Source organism: Pongo abelii, chromosome 16 (genome assembly GCF_028885655.2).
Source record: "Pongo abelii isolate AG06213 chromosome 16, NHGRI_mPonAbe1-v2.0_pri, whole genome shotgun sequence".
NCBI lineage: Eukaryota > Metazoa > Chordata > Mammalia > Primates > Hominidae > Pongo > Pongo abelii.
Window position 1 is genome coordinate 48,089,525 of NC_072001.2, and position 26,572 is coordinate 48,116,096.

A 26,572-nucleotide genomic window follows, 5' to 3' on the forward strand; every position below is an offset into this window, starting at 1 on the left:
TCTATCACAAACTCCTTATCCTCTCGAGGCTCGGATGCTCAAGTGCTAGGCATTTTTGTCTTAGAAATAAAGCCAGTTCCGGCTGGGCGCGGTGGCTCACGCCTGTAATCCCAGCACTTTGGGAGGCCGAAGCGGGAGGATCACGAGTTCAGGAGATCGAGACCATCCTGGCTAACATGATGAAACCCCGTCTCTACCAAAAATACAAAAAAATTAGCCGGGTGTGGTGGTGGGCACCTGTAGTCCCAGCTACTCGGGAGGCTGAGGCAGGAGAATCGCTTGAACCTAGGAGGCAGAGATTGCATTGAGCTGAGATCGCGCCACTGCACTCCAGCCAGGGCGACAGAGTGAGACTCCGTCTCAAAAAAAAAAAAAAGAAAAGAAAAGAAATAAAGCCAGTTCCTCGCCATAAATGTAGCCCTGAAGCCAACACCAACACATTTGCTCTTGGCTCTGCTGGGAAAGCAGCTGTCTCACCTCACTTTACCCCACCCCCTTTCCCCCACCGCCTCAGTGTCTCCACACTCCTAGGTTCATGTCTGCCTTTTTTTTTTTTTTTTTTGAGACAGAGTCTCACTCTGTCGCTGGAGTACAGTGGCGCGATTTCAGCTTACAGCAACCTCCACCTCCCGGGTTCAAGCAATGCTCCCACCTCAGCCTCCCTAGTAGCTGGGATTACAAGCGTGCGCCACCACACCTGGTTAATTTTTTGTATTTTTAGTAGAGATAGAGTTTCACCATGTTGGCTAGGCTGGTCTCGAACTCCTGACCTCAAGTGATTCACCCACCTCGGCCTTCCAAAATGCTTGGATTACAGGTGTGAGCCAACGGCACCTGGCCATATCTGCCTTTTGAGGGCGCAAAAAGCCAAGAGGCCCCAAAGGAAGGGAGTTCAAAGCAGGGGGTGTAAAGAAGGATGTAATGGCAAAACTGAATCTGCTGGGATTCCCAGGGCCCCAAGTCTCAAAATATTTGTTGAGTTCCTGCTTTGTGCAAATTCTAGTTGGGTGAGGTGGCTCATGCTTGTAGTCCCAGGTACCTGGGAGGTTGAGGTGGGAGAATTGCTTGAGCCCAGAAGTTCAAGGCTGCAGTGAGCTATGATTGTGCCACTGGTCAGACAGTGCTGCTTGTATTTAGGACAGTGCTTCTGGTCAAGCCAATGCTGCTTGTATTTAGGACAGTGCTTCTCAAACTTTAATGTGGACACTAACCTCCTGGGGATCTTGTTAAGTTACAGATTCTGACTCTCTAGGTCTAGCTGGGGTGGGGTCCCAGGTGATACAGATACTGCTGGTCCCAGACCACATGTTGAGTAGCTGGACTGTAGGAGATACTGGAGCATCTGATGTTGAACTTGGTTTTATGAAGTATAATAGAGAAAATAACGTGCATATTTTTAAAATGTGCAGTTAAATTGACTAATGGTGCAAAACGAAGCTGGACATAGAGATGATAAATAGAGAAGAATGGTCCAGTTAATGTATATCAGAGAGTCTCCACAGTCACCAGGTGTGAGGGCATGGATAGGTAACTAATAAGAAATCCAATAGTTGTGGGCTGTAGCCAGGTATTTGGGGAAGGTACTCAATGCTACTGATCCTTGCTTTCATGATCTCTGGAAAGGGCATGATAATCATTGTGTGAAGATTAAGGGAGATGATGAATATGAAAAAGTTTGAAAACTGTAAAATGCTTACAGTGGAAGGTGTGACATGAGTTAAACTGCTTGACAGCTCAGAGGAATGAAATCAATCAAGTCTGCAGGCTTCATGCAGGACAGGAAGTAGACCTGAGCTGGGTAGGATTTGGACAGATGAAGCAAAGGAGTGAAAGGTCATTCCAAGACAGGAGGTCAGCATTAGCTGGACAAAGGCATAGAGGTGGGAACCCGCACACCATAAAAAAGGGGAGTATTCAAGGTGGGAAGAGTAGGAATAAAATTAGATGGGAAGGAGGGAAGATGTCATAAAGGTAGGGTTTAAACAATAATTTTAAAATTATAAAAACTTGTGTGCACCATACACTTACTCTTGTTTTAAAAGATCTGCTAATGTACTTTCCTCCATTACCAGCGTATGAGCTCCTAAAAGCAGGCAGTTTGAGCACCTCATGGAGTCAGGCAGCTTGATAGGAACCAAGGATACAGAGGTGAGGCCATCACAGCAAGGCTCCTCTGAGAATTGGGTGGAATTTTCTAGATCCAAATTCTGTTTACCTTTTCTTTCCTTTAGAGATGGGGTCTCACTCTCTTACCCAGGCTGGAGTGCAGTGGCACAATCATAGCTCACTGCAGCCTTGAACTTCTGGGCTCAAACAATTCTCCTACCTCAACCTCCCGAGTGTGATCCGCCTCACCCAACTAATTTTTAATTTTTTGTAAAGATGGGGCCTCAGTACGTTCCTCAGACTGGTCTTGAATTCCTGGCCTCAAGCAATCCTCCCACCTCGGCCTCCCAAAGCACTGGTGCTACAGGTGCATACTACCATACCTGGCTAATTTATTGTATTTTATTTTCTAGAGACGAAGTTCTGGCTATGTTGCTTTGACTGGTCTCAAACTCCTAGCTTCAAGTGATCCTCCCACTTGGGCCTCCGAAAGTGCTGGGATTACAGGTGTGAGCCATTGCACCCAGCTTAGATTCAAATTCTTGCATGTTAAGCAGTTCGCCATAGTATCAGGATTCTGTAAGGAAGCATGGGTGCTCCCATCACCAAGTGCAGATCCTGTCACATGGCATCAGTTTAACAAACATTGAAATGGATAAAGACAATTTCTCTTTCTTATTCTTAGTTTTATATAGCTATAATTCTGGTATACACATAATTTTATATCTTTTTTAACTTAACATTGTATGATAATTTCCCCATTTTTGTCATGTAAGTTTATTTTCTTCCAAATTTTTTGGGGAAAACTATCAACCCTACAGAAAAATCCAAAGAAAGTACACTGGAGGCTGGGCACAGTGGCTGAAGCCTGTAATTCCAGCACTTTGGGTGGCCGAGGTGGGCAGATCACTTGAGCTCAGATGTTCAAAACCAGGCTGGGCAACACAGTGGAAACCCTGTCTCTATGAAAAATAAAAGTTAAAAAAAAGTAAGTGTAGTGTAAACCTATTTACCCTTCAGCTAGATTCACCTCTTTTTAAATTTTGCCATATTTGCCCTATTCCTCTCCTTTTTCTTTCATTTTCTTACCCATTTGGTGCAAGTTGCAAATATCATGACACTTTGGTTTTACACACTTTAGCAGGCATTGCCGAAGAATAAGGAATTCTATCAGGCTACAAGATCATTATCACATTTAGGAAATTTAATATTTATTTAATAATATTGTTTGTCATACAGTCCTTATTAAATTTTTTGATTTTTCCTGAAAGTGTCTTTTATAGTTTTTTTTCTTTTTTTATTTTGTTTTTAAAAGATCTTTAAATTTTCCTTCAGGCAGCCTCCTGAGCCAGAGTAGGCTCAAAGAAACTCCCTACAGTTTTTTTTTTTCTGATTCCAGATTTTTTTTTTTTTTTTTTTTTTTGAGACAGAGTCTCGCTCTGTCACCCAGGCTGGAGTGCAGTGGTGCAATCTGGGCTCACTGCAAGCTCCGCCTCCCGGGTTCACGCCATTCTCCCACCTCAGCCTCCCGAGTAGCTGGGACTACAGGCACCCGCCACCACGCCCGGCTAATTTTAATTCTGTATTTTTAGTAGAGACAGGGTTTCACCGTGTTAGCTGGGATGGTCTCGAACTCCTGACCTCGTGATCTGCCTGCCTCGGCCTCCCAAAGTGCTGGAATTACAAGCGTGAGCCACCGCGCCTGGCCCTGATTCCAGATTTAATTAAGTTTCCCCATTTCATTTGTTTGTTATGTTCCTTTAGTCTATTTTAATTTTGAACAGTCCCCTATTCTTTTGTTGCTAGTTTGTTTTTCATCACATTTATCTTTTTGAAATGTCCAGGCCAATTGTCATGTAGGATGTCCCACATTCTGGACTTTTCCATAGTTTCTTCATGATTAGATTCAGGTTACACATTTCTGAAAGGAGCACTACATAGGGGATGTTGTGGACTTTCTAGTGTGTTACACCAGAAGGCCCATAATGCCCATTTGTCCCTTTATTGGTGATGTTAGGCTTGATCACTTGGTTGATCACTTGGTTAAGCTGGAGTCCACCGGATCTCTCCACTTTACAATTTAAAGAAAGCTGTGGAATGATATTCTGAGACCTTTTAGCTATTTTCTTCAAGCAACATTTTACCCCATTGTTTTATCCCCCACATTGATGATCTGTACTTAAATTTGCTATTACACTGGGGATTGCAAAATAGTGACTCTCTAATTCTGTAATTCTAAGAACTCAAAATATCTGAGACAGGTCTCAACTAATTTACAAAGTTTATTTTGCCAAGGCTAAGGATGCACACGTGACACAGCCTCAGGAGGTCCTGAGGACAGGTGCCCAAGGTGGTCATGGCCCAATCAATATGTGTAAAATGTACATTGGTCTGGTCTGGAAAGGTGGGACAAATGGAGGCCAGGGAGGGGGCTTCCAGTTCATAGGTAGATGAGAGAAAAATGGTTGTATTCTTTTAAGTCTCTCATTGGCCTTTCACTGAATACACAATATACATGTGAGAGGAGAGGAGAGGAATAGTCACTTATGCCTTAGTCTGGTTTAGTGAAGCAATAGGGCAGAGGAAACAATACAGCAGAGGAAACAATCAGATATGCATTTGTCTCAAATGCATATAATATTCAATCATGAGCCTCAGAGGGATGATTGAATTCCACAAGGAAATTCCTTGTGGGCAAATTGGAGGAAAGTATGTCGCTTTTTAAAATCTTTGTAGCCATCTTATTTAGGAATAAAATGGGTCCAGGTGCCATGGCTCACGCCTATAATCCCAGCACTTTGGGAGGCCGAGGCAAGTGGCCTTATGCAGGCTTCATGCAGGACAGGAGGTAGCCCTGAGCTTGTAGGATTTGGACAGATGAAGTAAAGGAGTGAAAGGTCATTCCAAGCCAAGAGGGCAGGAGTTCAAGAGCTTGTGCTCAGGAATTAGAGACCAGCCTAGGCAATATGGCGAAACCCCTTCTGTACCAAAAAAAAAAAAAAAAAAAAAAAAAAAATTAGGCAGGTGTGGTGGTGTGAGCCTGTAGTCACAGCTACTCAGAAGGCTGAGGTGGGAGGATTGCTTGAGCCTGGGAGGTGGAGGTTGCTGTGAGCCAAGATTGTGCCACTGTACTCCAGCCTGGGCAGCATAGTGACAGTTTGTCTCAAAAAAAAAAAAAAAAAAAAAAAGAAGTAGGCAGCATTGCCTGACATAGTTCCCAGCTTGACTGTTCCTAGCTGGCATTCTTCTGTAAAGGAGAGCTTTCTTACCTCTCCCCCAACCTCCATCATGGAGTGAATTTTTTTTTCATTCAACATGATATAATCCGTTATTATCATATTACTATTCTTTTTGATGCCCAAATTACCCAAAATTTGACTATTGGGAGCCTTTTCAAGAGGCTCCTGTGTCCTTCTTCTGTTTTGTTTTGTTTTTTTGAGATGGAGTCTTGCTCTGTTGCCCAGGCTAGAGTGCAGTGGCGCTATCTTGGGTCACTGCAAGCTATACCTCCCGAGTTCCAGCGATTCTCCTGCCTCAGCCTCCTTAGTAGCTGAGATTACAGGGCCGTGCCACCACACCCAGCTAATTTTTGTATTTTTAGTAAAGACGGGGTTTCACCATGTTGGCCAGGGTGGTCTCAAACTCCTGACCTCAGGTGATTCACCCACCTCAGCCTCCCAAAGTGCTGGGATGACAGGCGTGAGCCACCGTGCCTGGCCTCCTGTGTCCTTTTGACTTGGTCCCATCAATGTTTAAGCTCTTCCATGCTTTCTCACACAAGATGTTCCAGAATCACTTTGTATCTCCCCTGCTGCAGACTTAGAATCAGTCATTTCTTGAAAGAAACCTTACTCCTTTTAGTTGGGAACGGTATTTTAAAATTGACTTTTTACTTTGTAATTTTATTTTATTTTTGAGACAGGCTGTCACTCTGTCTTCCAGGCTGAGTACAGTGGTGTGATCACGGCTCACTGCAGCCTCAACCTCCTGGGTTCAAGCGATCCTCCCACCTCAGCTGCTCCAGTAGCTGGGACTTACAGGCATGCACCACCATGCCCAGCTAATATTTTGATTTTTTTTGCAGAGATGAGGTCTCACTCTGTTGCCCAGGCTGCTCTCAAACTCTTAAGTTCAAATGATCCTCCTGCCTCGGCCTCCCAAAATATCGAAATTATAGGCATGAGCCACTGTGCCTGGCCTGTAATTTTAAAATGGTTATTTAATATATCACCAAATGAACATACCTCAATTTAGTTCAACATTACCTGATTTGTTGAGTACTTAGGCTATTTCCAATCTCCCTTTTTCTAAACACCTCTTTATGCAGATAATTTTTCCTAGTTTAGCATTATTTCCTTTGGTGAGATTCTCAAAAGTAGAAATCTTGGGGCAGAGCATAAACTTTTTTGACTCTTGCTACACACTGCCCAGTTGCTCTCATGGATAGTTTTAAAAGTCAACCATGACTTCTAAATGTCAAACCTAATTATTTTGTCTCATTTTTCCCCCCTTGACTTCTTTGCACCACCTGAGTCTGTTGACCCCTGTCCTTGAAATCTTCTTCTAAACTTTCTTAAAATGACACTTTCCTGGTTTTCTCTTCTCTCAGGACACATTCTTTTATTTAAAATCTTTTTTTTTTTTAATAAACTTAATGCAGCACCAGAGATACTGCTCCTTTTAAGAGCAGAGCTAACCCATAGGCAGTGTGCCTAGAGCAGCCTCAGGCCGCGTTCTTGTTTCCCCTCTTAACCTCCTAAAGTTGTACATATTCCAAGGCTAAGTCCTTAGCCCTCACTTTTCTCACTGGGTACTGAGTACAGCATCTTCACCCCTGTTTGCCCGGCTTTGGATGTCCAGTTCTGTCCTGAACTCTGATTCTTCCTAAGTTTTGCTGTCCAAGTCTGGTCCTTGCCTTTTGTCTCCAGCCTTGTCTTGGGTCCATCTCTGTCCATAACCTTGAGAGGACAAGCACATCCTAGTGTTCTCACATATGCACTTTGTTGGGATCTTGGATGTTAAGACAGAGCTCCATTTGGGCCAAGTTTTGTTTTGCCTATATAGTTTTGGTCAACTCAGTGTTTAAAAAAATAATTGAATTAGTTGCCGATATTTAAAAATTTATAACATCTCACACAAAACTCCAGATTGCTGACTTCGTTTTTTTTTTTTTTTTTTTTTTTGAGACGGAGTCTGGCTCTGTCACCTAGGCGGGAGTGCAGTGGCCTGATCTCAGCTCACTGCAACCTCTGCCCCCTGGGTTCAAGCGATTCTCCTGCCTCAACCTCCCTACAGGGACTACAGGGGTGTGCCACCACACCTGGCTAAATTTTGTATTTTTAGTAGAGACGGGGTTTCCCTATGTTGGCCAGGCTGGTCTCGAACTCCTGACCTCAGGTGATCCACCTGCCTCAGCCTCCCAAAGTGCTGGGATTACAGGCGTAAGCCACTGTGCCTGGCTGACTTCCTCTGAAATATCAGAAGATCCAGTGCATTAGGCTTATATTCCCATCAGAACATCTGGTACAACTGGTGGAAGATAAGTAGCCTGACTGGCTTCAGATGAGGCCATATCTCCAAAGACCATCCTAGGTCCTTCCTAGCATTTCACTGAAGCCCCAAGTCAGTTGCTTTTACCAACTTTCTTTTTTTCTTCCCTCCTTACTATAGAGTTAAGAGGAAAGGCCGGGCATGGTGGCTCATGCCTGTAATCCCAGCACTTTGGGAGGCCAAGGCGGGCAGATCACAAGATCAGGAGATCGAGACCATCCTGGCTAACATGGTGAAACCCCGTCTCTACTAAAAATACAAAAAAAATCAGCCGGGCGTGGTGGCGGGCGCCTGTAGCCCCAGCTACTCGGGAGGCTGAGGCAGGAGAATGGCGTGAACCCAGGAGGTGGAGCTTGCAGTAACCGAGATTGCACCACTCTGCACTCCAGCCTGGGTGACAGAGCAAGACTCTGTCTCAAAAAAAAAAAAAAAAGGGGAAAGTGCACTATTTCTCCAGGTCATGTCCCTATTAAGGATAGTAAAAGGGAAAAAAAAGAAAGACAGTCCTAAAAGGGCTACAAATTACTAGAAAAATAGGAGTACACACTTTTCTCTTTAGTGGAAATACAGACTATTTCTATTTGATATGAAAAAACATGATTCTGTGTTGAAAGGACACAATTTGAGATGCAGCAGCTCTAACCTATAGTCCTAGCACTTTGGAAGGTCAAGGTAGAAGAATTGCTTGAGGCCAGTTCCAGGCTGCAGTAAGCCAAAATTGCTCCACTGCACACCAGCCTGGGTGACAGAGCAAGAGTTTGTCTCTAAAAAAAAAAAAAAAAAAGCAAAGCTGGCCATGTCACTCATTTATGGACTCCATAAGAAACCTCTGTTCAAATATTTATGGAGAGACTGTGTGCTTGGAACACAAACATACGTTAAGATCTAGTCCTGCCTTCAATGAGCTTGAATTTTGAGTTTCCTAACTGTAGTGGTTTGTGACTTAAAGTTGGAGCCCGATAATAAGAGAAGGGGGACACGGGAGTGGAGGGTCTCCAAATGGCCTCCCAAGCCAAGTCCTTCTATCTTACTCCAAATTCAAGATGCTTCCCTGCCCTTACCACCTGAAATCAAAATAGGGCTGCTTCCTAACAGAGCCCAGGCTCCCATCCAAAGGTTTATATGGGTATAGTAAAGAGTCCCTTTCCCCTATCTTACCAACACAAACTGTTTCCCCATCTCCCCAGCCTGGAGTCAGGGTCTGGGTAAAAGAGGAACAGGACCAGAAATAGGTAGAGATTCACATCCTTCAGGGTATGTGAACTCTTCCCAGTAAAGGGAGATTGCCTACCAATACAAACCTATTACTTCATGTTCTGCTCACATTCCATCACCTCAGGAAAAAAAAAAAGAGAGCGAGCAAGTGAGAGCATGTTTGCGTTTTATGCAAAAAGCAAGGAGGAATAGATTCACATACGTATATGCATATATAAATATATATCCATACAAGGACTGTTGTGGAAAGATATAGTGGAAACTGAAAATAATTGGTGGATAGGGTGAAAAATGAAAAAGAGCTGTACTTTTTACTAGACTTTTGTGCATGTATTCCCTATTTAGAAATAAATGACCCAGAGCCTCCATCTCAAAAACAGTTTTTTTAAAATTAAACAAACAAACAAAAAAAAACAATAATTATCCGGGCATGGTGGTGCACGCCTGTAGTACCAGCTACTTGGTTGGCTGAGGCAGGATAATCGCTTGAACCCTGGAGGCGGAGGCTGCAGTGAAACAAGATCATGCCACTGCACTCCAGCCTGGGCGACAGGAGAGACTCTGTCTCAAAAATAAATAAGTAAAAATAAAAATAAATGACTCAATTAAAAATGTACATGAAAAGAGAAAAAAATCACAAGGTCATGGGGGAGCTGTTTTGCTGGTGTGGAATGATTCAGACAACTATATTTGGTAAGAAAGGGATTATAACGGCTGGGTTGAAGCTGTATCAGAGCATTACTTGAGAGTTACTGTAGGTGGCGATCCTCGGAGTGCCTCAGTTTTCAAAGGAGAGAAACATTGATTCGTTTCAAGAAAGTGAATTACGATTTATATAAAACGTTACAAAAAAGGGGGAAAAAACACCGAGCCCCTTGCCGTGCCATTGTTCCCACAATGCCGTGACTCGGATTCGAACCGAGGTTGCTGCGGCCACAACGCAGAGTACTAACCACTATACGATCACGGCGAGCTACCGGGGACCCGTAGGGGTTGGCTTCTGATTGTCCTCTTCAACAGTCATAGGCCTTCCCAGTTTGCGCGTCATTAAATGGCCTACTTACGGGGCGGGGTTCCAGCCTGTCGCTGAGTCTGATAACGCGCAGGCGCGTTGTACTCCGCCAGTTGCTTTTCTTCTTCTGTTTTGGCCCATTAGCCACGGGCGGTGGTGATGATGAGATGTGCTCCCGGTGAGCGCAGTGGGAGTTTAGGGGAGACGGCGTGAGCATCCAGGAATGGGGCTGGGCGGAACTGAGACTACCCTTGGGGGATGCCCGTTTCCTGTGCCCCGGAGACCCTTGCCGCGAACCCGCCAGGGTTCCGGGCCTACAGGGGGCGCTCCTCACGGGTCCTCCCTCCTGCTGCATCCTCCAGCGGTGACCCAATGCCGCCTCTGTGGAGATTGTGGACACCCTAGAACCAGGTTCCAGGTAGAAAAAAAATCAACAAACGCATCTCTCCATCTTCCCAACAGCCACTTCCTTCCAGCCTCTCAAACTACTCTGACAGCCCTGACTCCTCCTTCCGCAATGCTTCCGCCGTGCCAGGTGCCCACCTAGGCTGTGTCACGGGGCCGCAGCAGGGACTAAGTCCGATTTTAATTATTGTCCATCAGTGCTCTCGCCCCCACGGCGCCTAAAACCGGGCCGAGTACACAGCAGGCAGTGGCTATTTGCCAAAACTCAGAAGGTGCCATTGGTATTTAACAAGTGAATTCCAGAGAGACCGCCTGTCTCTCCAATGTCACCCGCTCCCATCAATCCTCCCTATGCAGAGCCGCGGGAGGGATCTTGCTAAACACGATTTGAATATTTTCACTCCTACCCTCCTCACCCTCACCCCTAGATGGCAGGAACTTCGTCTGCATTTTCCAGCTCATCTCTTGGCCCTCCTTCAATGTGGTTCCCCATGCCTCAATTGCACTCATTCACTCAACACGTCCTCGAGAAGCGCCTACTACCTGTCAGGCCAGAGCCTTTGGGCGTTGTTGGGGTGAGGACTTAAAAAGAAGACAGAAGACTTATAAAGAGGAATTAAGATCTTTCCTTTTCGGTGAAACTTCGTCTCTACTAAAAATACCAAAAAACTAGCCGGGCGTGGTGGCGGGTGCCTGCAGTCCCAGCTACTCGGGAAGCTGAAGCAGGAGAATCGCTTGAACCCAGGAGGCGGAGGTTGCAGTGAGCCAAGATCGCGCCACTGCACTCCAGCCTTGGTGACAGAGCGAGGCTCTATCTCGAAAAAAAAAAAGATTTTTCCTTTTCAAGACCCCCTTCAAGCCTCTGCACACGAAATCATCCTGGCTGCCTGACAAATTCTCATTGTGCCTTTAAGAGCTACCTTGATCCTCACTTCCTTTGCTAAGCCTTCTTTTCCTATCATTAGGAATCCGCTCCCAGTGCTTCTGTGGAAATTTGTACGTATGTCTACTACAACACTTTTTAAACTGGCGAGTGGTCTGTGCTTTGTCTTCAAGAACGCGCCCAGGCTCAGAGGACCCGGAAGCCTATATCTTTCCAAAGTCCAATTTAGCCAGAGCCAGCGTAAACGTCACTCTCAAATGTCACAAGGGGATCGGGGTCCATTTTCCTCAATGTTGTGAACTCAGGATTAAAAACGGATTGGTACAGTAAAACAAAGTCCCTTTGCCGTGCCATTGTTCCCACAATGCCGTGACTCGGATTCGAACCGAGGTTGCTGCGGCCACAACGCAGAGTACTAACCACTATACGATCACGGCGAGCTACTAGGGACACAGGGCCTCGGTCTGTCGCCTGAACTCTTCTCTGTTGAAAGCCCCGCCCCCTTGCAATGTCATTGATATGTCACTGTTTGTTCTCGCCTATCTCTACCCTCGCAGCCATCTGAGGGCACGCAAGCGCATCAATCTCTGCTTTATCGATTTTGGTCCACACTTGCCTGCGCACCAGACACGGTGGCCGATTTCTCCACCGTGGAGGCTGCTCTTGGGATTCCCCTTACCTCGCGCCTCAAGGAAGTTGTATGGCGGTGGGTCAGAACTGATTTTCTTTCTTGTAAAATGTAAGAGCTCCAGTCCCAGCCAAAGTCGTTCAGATAGCATGATAGCCAGGGCATGGTGAGCGTCAGAGAGACTTTGGGCCACCATTCGGGCGTCCGCAGGGGCTTCACATCATTACAGGCCCGGCCTCATAGGAATCCTTTGGTTGCAAAGCACTTTCATGTCCCTTCTTTTGCAGTCCGTGCGTACAGCCAAGAGGAGACTTAGGGCTAGGGAGTCCACAGCGCTCCCGCCTGCTCTTGTGGGTGAACGTGGGTGCGGGAGGAACCTGGTAGATAATGGAAGCTTAGGAAAGCTGGAATGGCCGCCATCTAGACGAGAAGGGCAACACTGGGTCACCTGCTCGTTGTGGTGTCCCGGTAGCTCGCCGTGATCGTATAGTGGTTAGTACTCTGCGTTGTGGCCGCAGCAACCTCGGTTCGAATCCGAGTCACGGCATTGTAGAAACAATGGCACGGCAAGGGCGTCTTTTTAGACTTGGAAAGCCACACATTCTTCTGGGAAGCTAACTCTAAAAGCTGTTACCTGGCCAGGGCTGAAATTATAATGGACAATGAAGTGTGCACAAAAAGTTCGGTGCACACTCTGGGGCTTTCCTTTCTGTTTTTAATTTTTCATCTGCTAGTGAATCAGTCATCCCCCACCTTCCCCAATATGTGATTATTTTATTTTTATGTAGTTTCTGTGTGGTACTCTTTATTTTACCCTTGTGAATGACCGAATCATATATTGGGTCCTCTAAAAAGCTTCACACTAGCTAAAACATCAATACTTTGGGACAAAGGGGTGATAGGAACAATGTGCAAACATTAATTAAGGGTTAGAAGAATGCAGATTAGACCATACGCTGAACCGTTTTGCCTCAGATCCCGTGACAAGTGAAAAATATGACTGCATTAGAGGTGCTGGTTCCTGTAGCCACTATGAGGGGTGCTAATGAGAGGTTTGTGGCCTTCATCTCCACAGTCGCCTAGGTGAGAGGGGGTTTTCTCCTGGAGGGTTTTCCCTTAATCTACCTCAAGTTTAAGCACATTTTGTTTGCTTGTTTTATGTGGACCTAAAAAACCCAAACTCAACAAATTCAGGTCTGTCGTTTGGCATTAGGCAAAATGGAAGTGAGTTTTGGATTTGACTTTCAGGCAGCTGGTGGCAGCTATGTCACTCTCAAGGAGGGAATGAGAGGGGACTGAGGAATGAACCTCTCCAGCTCCTCTCAGGTGTCCTGAGGGTGGCAAGGCAAGCCCGAGATCATTCCTGGGAGAGACAGACATTGCAATGGGGTTGCGCCCCCTCTACCCACAATCAATCAGTAAAGAATGAACAGCACTTAAAAGCTAGCCACTGGCCTCACGCCTGTAATCCTAGCACTTTGGGAGGCCGAGGTGGGCAGATCTCTGGAGCTCAGGAGTTCGAGACCAGCCTGGGAAACATGGCGAAACGCTGTCTCTACCCAAAATACAAAAATTAGGGCATGGTGGCGTGTGCCTGTAGTCCCAGCTACCTGGGAGGCTAAGGTGGAAGGATTGCTTGAACCCCAGAGGCAGAGGTTGCAGTGAGCTGAGATCACACCACTGCATTCCAGCCTGGGTGACAGAGCAAGATCCTGTCTCAAAAAAAAAAAAAAAAAAAAAGCAAGGCACTGCATGGGGGCTGTAATCTCCCCAGGTCTCCAGTTTCCCAGTTCTCTCCATTTGGCGAGTTTAAACCACACAACAGGACAGCTCACAACTTGAGAGTGTTCTGCGCAAAATAGAATGGGGAAAGGTGAGCCTGAGAACTTGCCAAGCTTTGGATGACTGATTCAAAAATTATATGTCTAGAAAATCAACATCGCCAACAACAAAAAAAGAACTGGCCAACAGGAATGTGGTGACTTATATTCCTCCAACCCCTCACCAAATAACTGCCGTGACGGATTTCAATCTGTGGGCTGGAATAAGGTGTCAGGGTGGGATGCCAGGAAAGGCTCTGGCTTTTCCCTTGAAGACCAGCCCCCACTGCCCTGCTGCAGGTGCTTCAGTAGGCAATGAGCTGCTTCCACACCCTGAGGAGAAAGTCAGGAGTAGCCACTCTCTAAGAGTACTACAAGGAAAAAGTGTCAATCAAGAGGCTGGGCATGGTGGTTCATGCCTGTAATCCCAGCACTTTGGGAGGCTGAGGTGGGAGGACTGATTGAGCTCCGGGGTTTGAGACCAGCCTGAACAACTTGGTAAGAAGCTATCTCTACAAAAAATACAAAAATTAGCCAGGTGTGGCGGTGTGTACCTGTCGTCCCAGCTATTCAGGAGGCTGAGGTGGGAGGATTGCTTGAGCCTGGGAGCGGGAGATTGCAATGAGCCGTTATCATGCCACTGAACTCTAGCCTGGGCAACAGAACAAGACCCTGTCTCAAAAAAAAAAAAAAAAAAAAGAGTCAACCAATAAAACAAAAATCACAAACATTCACCATCTGAGATAACCCGCTAGCCATCCATGTCTGAGGTCAGGAATGCTAAAGAAAGCTGAACTGAAAGTGTTGTATTGTGACCTAGTTGCAGGAAGAGTGACACGAGAGGAGGGCACTCTCCTGCACTTCAGACTGATGGCCTTTTTGGCAGCTACACAGTAGTCCATGAGATGGGCGCATCCAGCTCTCAACATTTCATAACATCCTCTTCTGAGGTCACTCAGTCAATTTTCCTTACAAAACAGACTTTGATAATGATTTGCCCATTAGACTTCCCTGCAGGAAAAAGCATGCTTTGAACAAGCTTATTGGCACTGTTCTCCTAACTGTGGGTGTTTTGGTTTAGACTCTTAAGAGTCTGGTTAGAATAATTCATTTCCCTTGTGCCTACTTATCTCTAGGTACACTGACAAAATGGAATGTCTGGGCTGGCAAAGCCCTGCTCCTGGAGACCCTGGCCTGGAATGACCTCATCAAGACCCTGCTGCCCTGGGACACCCTCTCTGAGCAATCAGTCAGCACCCTCTTCCTGTTGGTCTCTTGCTTTTAAAATTGTTTTATGATTTCTGATTCTGGGAATGTAATCTTTCCTCCTATCACTTCCAGCTTGAGGTTGGAACTCTTCTCTAGGTCTCAGTGCCAGGAAAGAGGTAGGGTGCTTATACTTAAGAGCACCCTGTTCACACATTCTAGCTCCAGTTGTTCCCATCTTGGTTGGATTTGTTAATTTCTGCAGGTTTCCAACCTCTAAGTCACTTTGACTTTTTTTCCCTTCCATCTGATAGACCCCGAGGTACAGTAGTTGACAGTACTAGACTAGTCCTAACTCTAATTAAGAGGTCGCATAAGTTGGGCATGGTGGCTCACGCCTGTAATCCCAGCACTTTGGGAGGCTAAGGTGGGAGGATTGCTTGAGCCCAGGAGTTCAAGACCAGACTAGACAGTATAGTGAGACCTCGTCTCTGTTGGGGGAGCTAGCATAGCTTAGTAATGAAGCCTCTGGCACCCGAAAGTAGGCTGTTTAAGATTTGAATCTCAACTCATCCACTTACTAACTGGGTGACCCTGGGGAAGCAACATGTCTCCATGCCTCAGTTTTCCCACCTGTAAAATGATTGTAAAATGACTTCTCATCTGTAAAAGGATTGTTATGAAGATTAAGTGAATGAATATTTGTAAAGCAATAGTGCCTGGCACTTACAAAGCCCTACTGAAGTTTTACTTAAATAATATAGTAGATGGGAATATAACATAATGAAATCAACTCCTTAAAAATGAACACCCTGGAACATAAACATCCAAATGAGTATTGTGTTTCACATCAGGCATTCTACTTTCTCCAAACAGCTGCCGAAAATATTTTTGGAATTCTTATTTGGAGATTATTTTCAGGGCTAATTTATAAGCCATATGAGTACATCCACCTCAGTATTTATAATCACATTCTATTTTGAAATAACTTTTGACTGCTTTTAAAGCCACCTTCAAAGAGAAAAATGTCACCACTGAGTCTTTTAAGGCACAAAAATTTCAATGACAATGCCAGAAATGTTTTATAAATAACATTTCAGCAAAAGAAAAACAATTTTTTTTTTTGATAGGAGTGTGTAGACTTCAAAGGGCAAACTTTGAAAGGGACAACAGTAATTTATAAGCTTCAGATTGTCTGCTTAAACCATCAACCCCACAGCTTCCTGGTTATACTTCCTGGTTATACCTTGTATATCTGGGAGCTGCCAACCCCCACAGGGGCGCAGTGTTGAGCAGCTGCCACTGGACCAGCAGGCTCTGGTCCTGGAAGGCTTGTTCAAAATTCAGAATCTTGATCCACAACTCAGAATTACCCAGTGAAAATCTTCATTTTTAACAAGGTCCTGTCCAAGTGATTCGTCTGCACAGGAAAGTTTGAGAAGTGCTGCTCTAGCCTAAAGCTCTAATGGAATCCTTCATTGTTCATCTTGTGAGTACTTGGGTTACTAGAAAGGACCTCCCTGAATCTACTGAGCCTCATCAATGGGGGTGTCATTGAGGTTTTCACAGTGAGGAGATGGTGATCTGGGAGGGAGTCATCAAAGGGCCCATGTTTAGGGCCGTCTAGGGAGGAGGCAGCACATCTGGATTTCCACTAGAAGGCGCTGTGCCCCAGGAAGTAGTAGTGAAAAGCTGAGGCTGGAAAAGACTCCTTTAATTTGCAACATACCACTTCCGACTTAACTGAACCTGTTCCACAGGGATTCTCTGGATAATGAGGACTAAAATTTCATCCATCTACTTATCTATCCATCCATCCATCCATCCATCCATCCACTCATTCATTCATTCATTCATTCTTCCCATAAACTAGCATCTCTTAGTTCTTAAGTCATGGGGGGCTACAAAGCTGTATAAGATACTTCTTGCCTAGAGTAGTTTATTTTTGAGCTGAGTTTGTCAACTGAGATTTGCCCCTCATCCAAAGTCAAGTGACTAGCATAGACTGTTCAATATGCTTTAGTTGGTCTCTTGTTTCTAGGTACTTCTCTCCATATCCACAAAAAGAAACTGTAGGGAAAGATCGTGCAGGACTTTATTCCTGGCACGAGACTTGAAACTAATTCCTGAGTCAGGAAGAATGCAGGAGCTGCCTTGCAGAAGCAAAGGTCTAAATCAGTGGTTTCCAAACTTTTTAGAACTGATAAACTAGGACAAACTTTTCACCATTGAATGAAAAAATGAGGTCAATGTGGTAAGCTTTTAAAATGCTACATGCATTTAATCCAAAGACTGTCCTCTAGGCTGAGACAATGCTCTTTTTATTTTTGAGGTATTAAAGTGACTTCTATGAAACTATGGAGAAAGTAGGTGATACTTTTTTTAGTTTGTTTTTGTTTTTGTTTGTTTTTTAGATGGAGTCTTGCTCTTGGCTCACTGCAACCTCTGCCTCCCAGGTTCAAGCGATTCTCCTGCCTCAGCCTCCTGAGTAGCTGGGATTATAGGCATGTGCCACCACACCCAGCTCATTTTTGTATTTTTAGTAGGGACGGGGTTTCACCTTGTTGGCCAGGCTAGTCTTGAACTCCTGACCTCAGGTGATCCACCTGCCTCGACCTCCCAAAGTATTGAGATTACGGGCATGAGCCACTGTACCCAGCCAGTGATAGGTTTTAAAAAACATCTTTTCTTGGAAACGTTTTAAATTGGCAATGTTGGTCTCCAAAATTAGTTTTGAGTTACTGGTCAGAAAAATCTGCAAATACAAAGCTCACTACAGAGTTCAGACAGCAAAAGCATCAGGCTGAGCAGAAATGGTCCTGGGTGAGTAGGGGGTCTGAGGAGGCATGCTCAGAGGGACATGTGTTCCTGTTCTGTTGGGCAATGGTCCATGCTGACACCTATCCTCCCGCCCAACAACCAGTAGTGCCTAGTATGATTTGTGCTAGGCCTTGGAGATATGAATTAAATAAAACCCATTCTTACCCTGAGATCATTTTAGTTCAGCGTTAATCAGATGAGTGAAGAACTAATTAGAACTATGCCAGACATATATACAAAGTGTACTGGAGTTTAGATCGTTGATTCTACCAGGATACAACATTTGATCTGAGTTCCAAGGCATGCATAGTACTTTTCCTGGAAAAGAAAGGGAAAGGATCTTCTACTTGGGAGGCTGAGAGGCGGAGGTTGTAGTGAGCTGAGATCGCTCCACTGCATTCCAGCCTGGGTGAGAGAATGAGACTCTGTCTCAAAAAAGAAAAAAAGGAAAGGGTGTTCTAAGTAAAGAGAAAGGCAGAAGTAAAAGCAAGGAAGTATGATGTACAGATAGCATAGGAAAAGACAAGTTGTAGCTACAACATTAGATATGGAGGGGAGGGAGGCCGGGGAGGGCAGATCACTTGACGCCAGGAGTTCAAGACTAGCCTGGCCAACATGGCGAAACCCCATCTCTACTAAAAATACAAAAATTAGCTGGGTGCAATGGTACATGCCCGTAATTCCCCCTAAAACAAACAAACAAAGAAACAACAAAGATATGGATGAGAGAGTGGAGGGTGAGAGAGGCTGGAGCCAAATTTTGATGAATCTCTTACTTGAGTCAGGCCTTTTTCCTGGAGGCTGGTGTTTCTTCACATTTTGTGATAACGTTGCTTTGGGGATCCATTGACAGCCACAGCCTTGTTCTCCAAAGTAATACACCTATGATAAAATATCAGGAATTCACAATTTCCTGAAGGCTGTCCATAGGCTTTGTATCAGGCATTGAGGGGAGAGGGGCATTTAAGTTCCCATTTTTAAGCAGAAGAGAGACATAGTCATATCTGTGTTTTAGAAAGGTTAGGTGTAAATAGATAATTATATCCTGATAAAAGTCTTCATTCAGGAGAGACAGAAGAGAATTTCTGCTCCCTGGACTAGTAGTTGATGTTGGAGCTCGGGGACTAATACTCATCTAGGGATGGACGAGGGACTCTTCCCTCAAATCACACCTATAGATGTTTTCTCTTTAGCGTGGAGGTAGAGGGGATGAACATGTTGGATGAAAAAAAATGGATATGAGGCTTGAGTGTGTCATCCAGAAGATCACCAGGATGGCTAGATAGTAGAAAGGAGAGCTATATTGGTGATATCAGTTTGCAGCTGGGAAGAGAAAGTCTCCAACGTGGACCAATGGTGCTCTTTCTTCTTTTTTTTTTTGAGACAATATTTCATTCTGTCACCCAGGCTGGAGTGCAGTGGTGTGATCATAGCTCACTGCAGCCTTGAATTCCTGGGCTCAAGCCATCCTCCCATCACAGCCTCCCAAGTAGCTGGGACCACATGCACACACCACCACACTCAACTAATTTTTGTATTTTTTGTAGAGACAGGGTTTCACCATGTTGCCCAGTCTGGTCTTGAACTCCTGTGCTCAAGCGATCCACCCACCTCGGCCTCCCAAAGGGCTGGGATTACAGGTGTGAGCCATCTCACCCAGCCTGCTCTTTCTTCAAGGAGGGGAAGGACACATTGGGTTTTATGCTTCACAGAGCTTGTGTCATACACATTCAGCAGATTTGGGGAAAAGCTATACATATTTATGAGGGGAACTATATGTATGGGCAATGGGTAAACATGTATGTAACATATATGCCACATTCACTTTGGGGTAGGGTTTTGGCATTAAAATGAGGTGGAATTGTCTCCACATCAAAAGATGAACTATAGGACACCAAGGCAATTTGTGCACAGCCTCTATAAGCTGTCTGAAACTGGCTTAAGGTCTGCAATAGCTTCTGAGAAAAGAATATTTGTAAGGCTGGTCCTCTGTCTAATCAGACTTGTGGTCTGGGTTGTAAATCAGAGCTCATAGCTCCTATTATTAGGGACCTTAGCCATAGGAATTTAGCAATTTGCTATGCCAGCCTGCACCTTGGACCCATAGGTAAGTTACTTTCCTTAAGCTTTGGGTCTGTCTTACTTGATAATGGGGCATCTATTTTGGTCTTTCAGATCAAAAGAGGAAGGTCTAATATCAAGTGTATAATGTTTTCTAGAGTCAGGGTAGCCAAAACAGCATGAAAAGAGATGTATCCATGTTATACTGATATTGTTAGCATTGAGCATTTGACATGATGGTATAATGTGCAAATTTCAAATGTAATTTTAAGTTAAAAGGGAAAGATACATACAAAAATTGCAACAATCTGACTTGAATTTTTTTTATTTCCAAACTTTCTTCTAAATTTCAGTCATGCTGGCCGCGGTGTTTCATGCCTGTAATCCCAGCACTTTAGGAGGCTGAGGTGGGTGGATCACAAGGTCAGGAGATCAAGACCATCCTGGCTAATGCGGTGAAACCCCATCTCTACTAAAAATACAAAAAAATTAGCCAGGTGTGGTGGCGGGCGCCTGTAGTCCCAGCTACTTGGGAGGCTGAGGCAGTAGAATGGTGTGAACCCGGGAGGCGGAGCTTGCAGTGAGCCAAGATCGCACCACTGCACTCCAGCCTGGGCGACAGAGTGAGACTCTGTCTCAAAAAAAACAAAAAACAAACAAAAAAACCCCAAAAATTAGCCAGTGTGGTGGCATGCACCTGTAATCCCAGCTACTCGGGAAGCTGAGGCAGGAGAATCGCTTGAACCCAGGGGGTGGAGGTTGCAGTGAGCCGAGATTGCACCATTGCACTCCAGCCTGGGCAACAGAGCGAGACTCCTTCTCAAAAATAAAAAAATTTCAAAAAGTCAAACTATTTCTGTATCATAACTACTCTGGTTCACTGGCCTCGTCCTGATTCTAGATAAAATATTTTTAACCATATAATCAAAGCTACAAATAACTTCTTTTTTCTTCAATTCTCTTTGGCCAAATGCTTCAAGAAAACTCATGGTGATTCACAAGTTCATATGTTCACAAATTCTCTGATACTCCTCCCTTCAAGAAGTAGAGCTTAGCCAGGCTTGATGGCACAAGCCTATAGTCCAGCTACTTGGAAGGCTGAAGTGGGAGGATCACCTGAGCCCAGAAGTTTGAAGCTACAGTGCACTATGATTGTGCCTATGAATAGCCACTGCACTCCAGCCTGGACAACATAGCTAGACCCCATCTCTAAAAAATTTTTTTTAAAAAGAAGTAGAGGCCGTGCACGGTGGCTCACACCTGTAATCCCAGCAATTTGGGAGGCCGAGGCAGGCAGATCACCAGAGGTCAGGAGTTCAAGACAAGCCTGGCCACCATGGTGAAACTCTGTCTCCACTAAAAATACAAAAATTAGCTGGGCGTGGTGGTGAGCACCTGTAATCCTAGCTACTCCAGAGGCTGAGGCAGGAGAATTGCTTGAACCCAGGAGGCAGAGGTTACAGTGAGCTGAGATCACGCCATTGCTCTCCAGCCTGGGTGATAAGAGCGAGACTCTAGTCTCAAAATAAAATAAAAAAGAAGTAGAGCTTAATTTCTCTTCCTGAAGTGAAGGTGGGCTGAATTTATTCTTTGAATGAATGGAATAATTTGGAAGTTATGGTGTGTCACATCTGACAGGTCTGACAGGACATTATAAATGGCATTGTAGCTTCTTCTTTGTTCTCTCTTGGATCACTAGCTCTGAAGGAAGCCAGCTGCAAGGTCACGAGGAGACTCAAGTGACCTCATGGGGTTGCGATCCATGTGGTGAGAAACTGAGCCCTCCTGCCAATGGGCATCAAGGAAATGAGATATTTGGCCAATAGTTATGTGAGCAAGCCATCTTTGAAGCAGATTGTCTGGCCTCAAATCAAACCTTCAGGTGACTGTTGCCTTAGCCAACATCTTGACAACGACCTCATGGGAGACCCTGAACAAGAATCACTCAGCTAAGTCACTTCCAAATTCTTGAGTTAAGAAATTGTGAGATAATCATGGCCAGGCGTGGTGGCTCATGCCTGTAATCCCAGCACTTTGGGAGACCCAGGTGGGCGGATCACTTGAGATCAGGAGTTTGAGACCAGCCTGACCAACATGGTGAAACCCCGTCTCTACTAAAAATACAAAAAAAAAATTAGCCAGGTGTCATGGCGTATGCCTATAATCCCAGCTACTCAGGAGGCTGAGGCAGGAGAATTGCTTGAACCCAAGAAGTGGAGGTTGTGGGGAGCTGAGATCACACCACTGCACTCCAGCTTGGGTAACAGCAGGACTCCGTTTTGGAAAAAAAAAAAAAGGAATTGTGAGATAATCAGCTGGGCGCGGTGGCTCACGACTGTAATCCCAGCACTTTGGGAGGCTGAGGCGAGGTGGGTGGATCACTTCAGGTCAGGATTTCAAGACCAGCCTGGCCAACATGGTGAAACCCTGTCTCTACAAAAATACAAAAAAATTTAGCTGGGTGTTGTGGCCCATACCTGTAGTCCCAGCTACTCAGGAGGCTGAGGCAGGAGAATTGCTTGAACCCGGGAAGTGGAGGTTGCAGTGAGCTGAGATCGCACCACTGCACTCCAGCCTGGGTGACAGAGCAAAACTCTGTCTAAAAAAAAAAAAAAAAAAAAAATTGTGAGATAATCAATGTCTGCTTTTAAAGCTGCTAAGTTTTCAGGTAATTTGTTACACTGTGATAAGTAACTAATACAGATTGTTACCTAGAAGTGGGGGCACTGCCATAACAAAACCCTAAAATGTGAAAGTGGCTTTGGAATTGGGCAGCCTTGGAGGAAAGTGTTAGTGAAAAGTCTGAATACCTTGAAGAAGCCTCAGGGCCCTTGAGGAGATTGTAAGTGAGAGCATAAAGAGGAAAGTGAGGAAAATCTTGTTGTCAATTGGAGGAAAGGGGTCATTATTATACAGCAGCGAAAAGTTTAGCAACACTGTTACCTGGGGTAATGTAGAAAGTAAAAATGTACCAAATGAACCACATGATCTAGCAAAAAGCTTTCCAGGCAACCTGTTGAAAGCATCTCCTGGTTTCTTCTTATTGTTCATAGTAAAATGCAAGAGGAGATAGATAAGCCAAGAACTATTAAACATGAAGGACACAAAGGAACCAGAATTTGAGGATTTTGAAAATTTTCAGCCTCTCTATCTGGCTAAATGTAAAAGATAGATTAGGTTTTGGGGGTTTTGTTTTTGTTTTTGTTTTTTTTAGAGACAGGGTGTTGCTCTGAGGTCCAGGCTGGAGTGCAGTGGAATGATCATAGCTCACTGTAGCCTCAAACTCCTGGGCTGAAGCAATCCTCCTGCCTTGGCTTCCTGAAGCTCTGGGGTTATAGGCATGAGCCACCATGCCTGGCCAAGAAGTGAATTCTGAGCAAAGATGAAATCTAGGGCACTACTGGGAAAACATGGTCTAAAGACAAAGTAAAATTCTTTGTCATAATGATCCAAGGTAGAGCGTCAGAGTACCATTCAGTAAGACAAAAGGCCCTCTAAAGATCTTAAGGGTATGCTTTATAGATACTCTCCATTAAACAGTGGGGCTTTTCAAAAGCTTAAGAGCATTGCACCTCAGCAGAAGCCCAATATTGAGAAGGGCTTATTGCAAAAAGGTTTATGGCTGCGATCTCAGACTAATGGAATGAACCACAGTAAGATTCACAGAAGACCCACAACATTTAAGAATCGTATTGGCAGAAACAGCTTGGAATGAAAGGGACAAAGATAGTACATGAATGAAGAGACTTTTGAATTCCCAAAATTTCACCTGCTGTAATCAGACTGAGAAAACTCTGCAGCTGAAAAACACGAGTTATCTCTCATGGAATAGGAAGGATGACTTAGCAGAACCAAGAGCCCCAAGGTAGGGGCCAAAAGTCATGGGGATGAGTAGGAATGAATCCTAGTAAAAGAATCTCCAAACTTACCTAGCTGGATCTCAGAACCACTATGGACCAGTCCTATTTTTCCCCTGTAAACAGGACTGTTTACAGTGTTTATCGTATGCCCATCCCACCATTGTGTGGTGTGTGTGGGTGTGTGGGTGTGTATGTTGGGGAAGATAATTTAGCTCCAGTTCACAGGTGTTCAGATTGCGAGAAGCTGTCTTTAAGGAAATACACCTAAAAAGCATTGTCTGCACCTGGACCTGATTTATATGCTGTGACTCTGGATTTTGAACTGATACTGAAATAAGAAGAGACTTTCGGGGCCCTTAGGAAAGGGGTGAATATATTTTGTGTAGGGAATTGCAAATAAGTGATTTGTGGCCAGATGGTGGTTTAAAAATATATCCACAAATTCCTTGATACTCTTCCAAGTATCTTCTTCAAGATGTAGAGCTTAATTTCTCCCCATTAGAGAGAAATTTGGATTTAGTGACCTTTCTAACAAATAGAATATGGCAGATGTGACAGTGTGTCACTTTCCAAGTGAGGTCATACAAGGCATTGCACCTTTCTTCTTGCTGTCTCTGTTGGGTCACTAAAGCCAGATGCCATGATGTGAGGACACTCAAGCAGCCCTGTGGAGAGAGCTGAGGCTTCCTGGCAACAAATATCTGAGTTTGATAACTTTCATTTAAGCCTATGACTTTTTTTTTTTTTTTTTGAGAAGGAGTTTCGTTCTTGTTGCTCAGGCTGGAGTGCAATGGCATGATCTCGGCTCACTGCAACCTCCACCTCCCAGGTTCAAGCGATTCTCCTGCTTCAGCCTCCCAAGTAGCTGGTATTACAGGCATGTGCCACCACGCCTAGCTAATTTTGTATTTTTAGTAGAGAAGGGGTTTCTCCATGTTAGTCAGGCTGATCTCGAACTCTCGACCTCAGGTGATCCGCCCGCCTTGGCCTCCCAAAGTGCTGGGATTACAGGCGTGAGCCACCATGCCCGACCCTCCTATGATCCATTTTGAGTTAATTTTTGTATATTCTGTAAGTTAAGAGGTAAGTTTTTTTCTTTTAGTTTTTAAAAAATACACTGCTATTCAATTGTTCAAGCACTCTTTGTTGAAAAGATTATTCATTCCCCATTTTATTGTCTTGGGACCTTTGTCAAATATCAATTGCTGGCTGGGTGCGGTGGCTCACACCTGTAATCTCAGCACTTTGGGAGGCCGAGGTGAAAGGATCGTTTGAGCTCAGGAGTTTGAGACCAGCCTGGGCAACATGGTGAAACCCTGTCTGTACCAAAAATACAAAAAAATTAGTGGGGCATGGTGGTGGGTACCTGCGTCCCAGCTACTCAGGGGGCTGAGGTGGGAGGATCGCTTGAGCTGGGGAGGTGGAGTTTGCAGTGAGCCGAGATCACCCCACTGTACTCTGGGCTGGGTGACAGAGTGAGACCCCATCTTAAAAAAATAAAAATAAAAAATAAAAATAAATCAATTGACTATGTATGTGTGAGTCTATTTCTGGACTCTCTTTTTGTTCCATTGATCTAAATGTTTATTTTTATGCCAAAACAACATTGTCTTAGTTTCTGTAGATTTATATTGTAAATCAAATTAGGTAGTATTATTTCTCCAACTTTATTTTTTATTTTAAAAATTATTTGGCCTTTTAAAAAATCTCCACATACATTTTAGAATCAGCTTGTCAATTTTTACAAGAAAACTTGCTGAGATTTTGATTGGAATGGCATTGCATGACTAAATCAATGTGTGGAGGAATTGACATGCAACAATATTGAGTCTGGCAATCCATGCAAATGGCACATCTTTCTATTTACTTGGATCTTCTTTAATTTGACATCTTTTTCCAAATTTATCCCTAAGTGTTCAATATTTTTATGCTACTATAAATGGCGTTTTTAGATAATTTCCAGATATCTTTCTGTTCTTGATTTCTAAATTAATTCTGTTGCTATTAGAGAACATTGTATAATCTCAATCTTTTATCCAGACTTGTTTTATGACTCAGAATACAGGTTATCTTGGTAAATGTTCTGAGGGGACTTGAAAAACATATGTATTCTGCTGTTGTTGGATGAAATGTCTATAAATGTCAATTAGGTCAAGATGTTTTATAGTGTTATTCAAGTTTTCTAAATCCTTACTGATTTTCTTTCTACTTGATCTATCAATGATTGAGATGTTGAAAAATCTAATTGTGGTGGTTTTGTCTCTCTCAACTTTGTCAGTTTTTGCTTCCATGTATTTTGGAGCTCTGATGTTAGATGTATACAATTTAAAACTGTCGCATTATCTAATGAATTGACGTTATTATTATTCTTTCCCTTCACATGTAGAGTTTGTTCATAGGAAGCCTACAAGTTTTGGTACCTCTCGCCACAGTGATCCCAGATTCCTGTTGGGTGTGTTGTAAACAGAGGAGCCATTCCTCAGGCCCCCTGCTCTGAGCACATCCCTTACCTCTTTACTATTAAGAAATTATCGAGGCCAGGCGGGGTGGCTCACGCCTGTAATCCCAGCACTTCGGGAGGCCGAGGCGGGCGGATCATGAGGTCAGGAGATCGAGACCATCCTAGCCCACATGGTGAAACCCCGTCTCTACTACAAAAATAAAAAAACTACCTGGGTGTAGTGGCGAGCGCCTGTAGTCCCAGCTACTTGGGAGGCTGAGGCAGGAGAATCGCTTGAACCTGGGAGGTGGAGGCAGAGGTTGCAGTGAGCCGCGATCGCGCCACTGCACTCCAGCCTGGTGACAGCGCGAGACACCATCTCAAAAAAGAAAAAAGAAATTATCGAGTTGTGCTGGCGAGACACCGTCTCAAAAAGAAAAAAGAAATTATAGAGTTGTGTTTGCAGCCGCCGTCGCCGCCGCGCCGCCGTCGCTCTCCAACGCCAGCACCGCCTCTCCCGCCTCTCCCTCGCCGAGCTCCAGTCGAAGGAGAAGGGAGTAAGTAAG

General features: G+C 44.5%; 1 protein-coding gene, 1 long non-coding RNA gene and 4 other non-coding genes across 11 annotated transcripts in view; 2 read left to right on the forward strand and 4 right to left on the reverse strand.

Moving 5' to 3' along the window:
• The window catches only part of SHF (Src homology 2 domain containing F), a 35,398-nt gene extending 24,084 nt beyond the window's left edge, over positions 1-11,314 (reverse strand). For all 5 annotated transcript variants that reach the window (XM_063716140.1, XM_063716139.1, XM_054531402.1 and 2 more), the window contains exon 1: positions 9,936-11,314. In XM_063716140.1, the coding sequence (XP_063572210.1) occupies positions 9,936-10,238 (303 nt within the window). In that variant the 5' untranslated portion in view covers positions 10,239-11,314. The remainder of the gene's footprint in view (positions 1-9,935) is intronic.
• On the reverse strand, positions 9,770-9,841 carry TRNAH-GUG (transfer RNA histidin (anticodon GUG)). Its single transcript has one exon. It is a non-coding gene; the product is annotated as a tRNA-His (tRNA).
• A 177-nt stretch (positions 11,315-11,491) lies between the features above and the next one.
• On the forward strand, positions 11,492-14,924 carry LOC129050092 (uncharacterized). 2 transcript variants are annotated; one of them, XR_008513552.1, is made up of 2 exons: positions 11,492-11,877; positions 14,756-14,924. It is a non-coding gene; the product is annotated as an uncharacterized LOC129050092 (long non-coding RNA). The 2 variants fall into 2 exon arrangements; XR_008513553.2 differs by having other exon boundaries at positions 11,621-11,910.
• On the reverse strand, positions 11,537-11,608 carry TRNAH-GUG (transfer RNA histidin (anticodon GUG)). Its single transcript has one exon. It is a non-coding gene; the product is annotated as a tRNA-His (tRNA).
• Positions 12,275-12,346, forward strand: TRNAH-GUG (transfer RNA histidin (anticodon GUG)). The gene has a single exon. It is a non-coding gene; the product is annotated as a tRNA-His (tRNA).
• An 11,020-nt stretch (positions 14,925-25,944) lies between the features above and the next one.
• LOC112129278 (small nucleolar RNA SNORA11) lies at positions 25,945-26,072 on the reverse strand. The gene has a single exon (XR_002911685.1). It is a non-coding gene; the product is annotated as a small nucleolar RNA SNORA11 (small nucleolar RNA).
• Between the last annotated feature and the right edge of the window lie 500 nt (positions 26,073-26,572).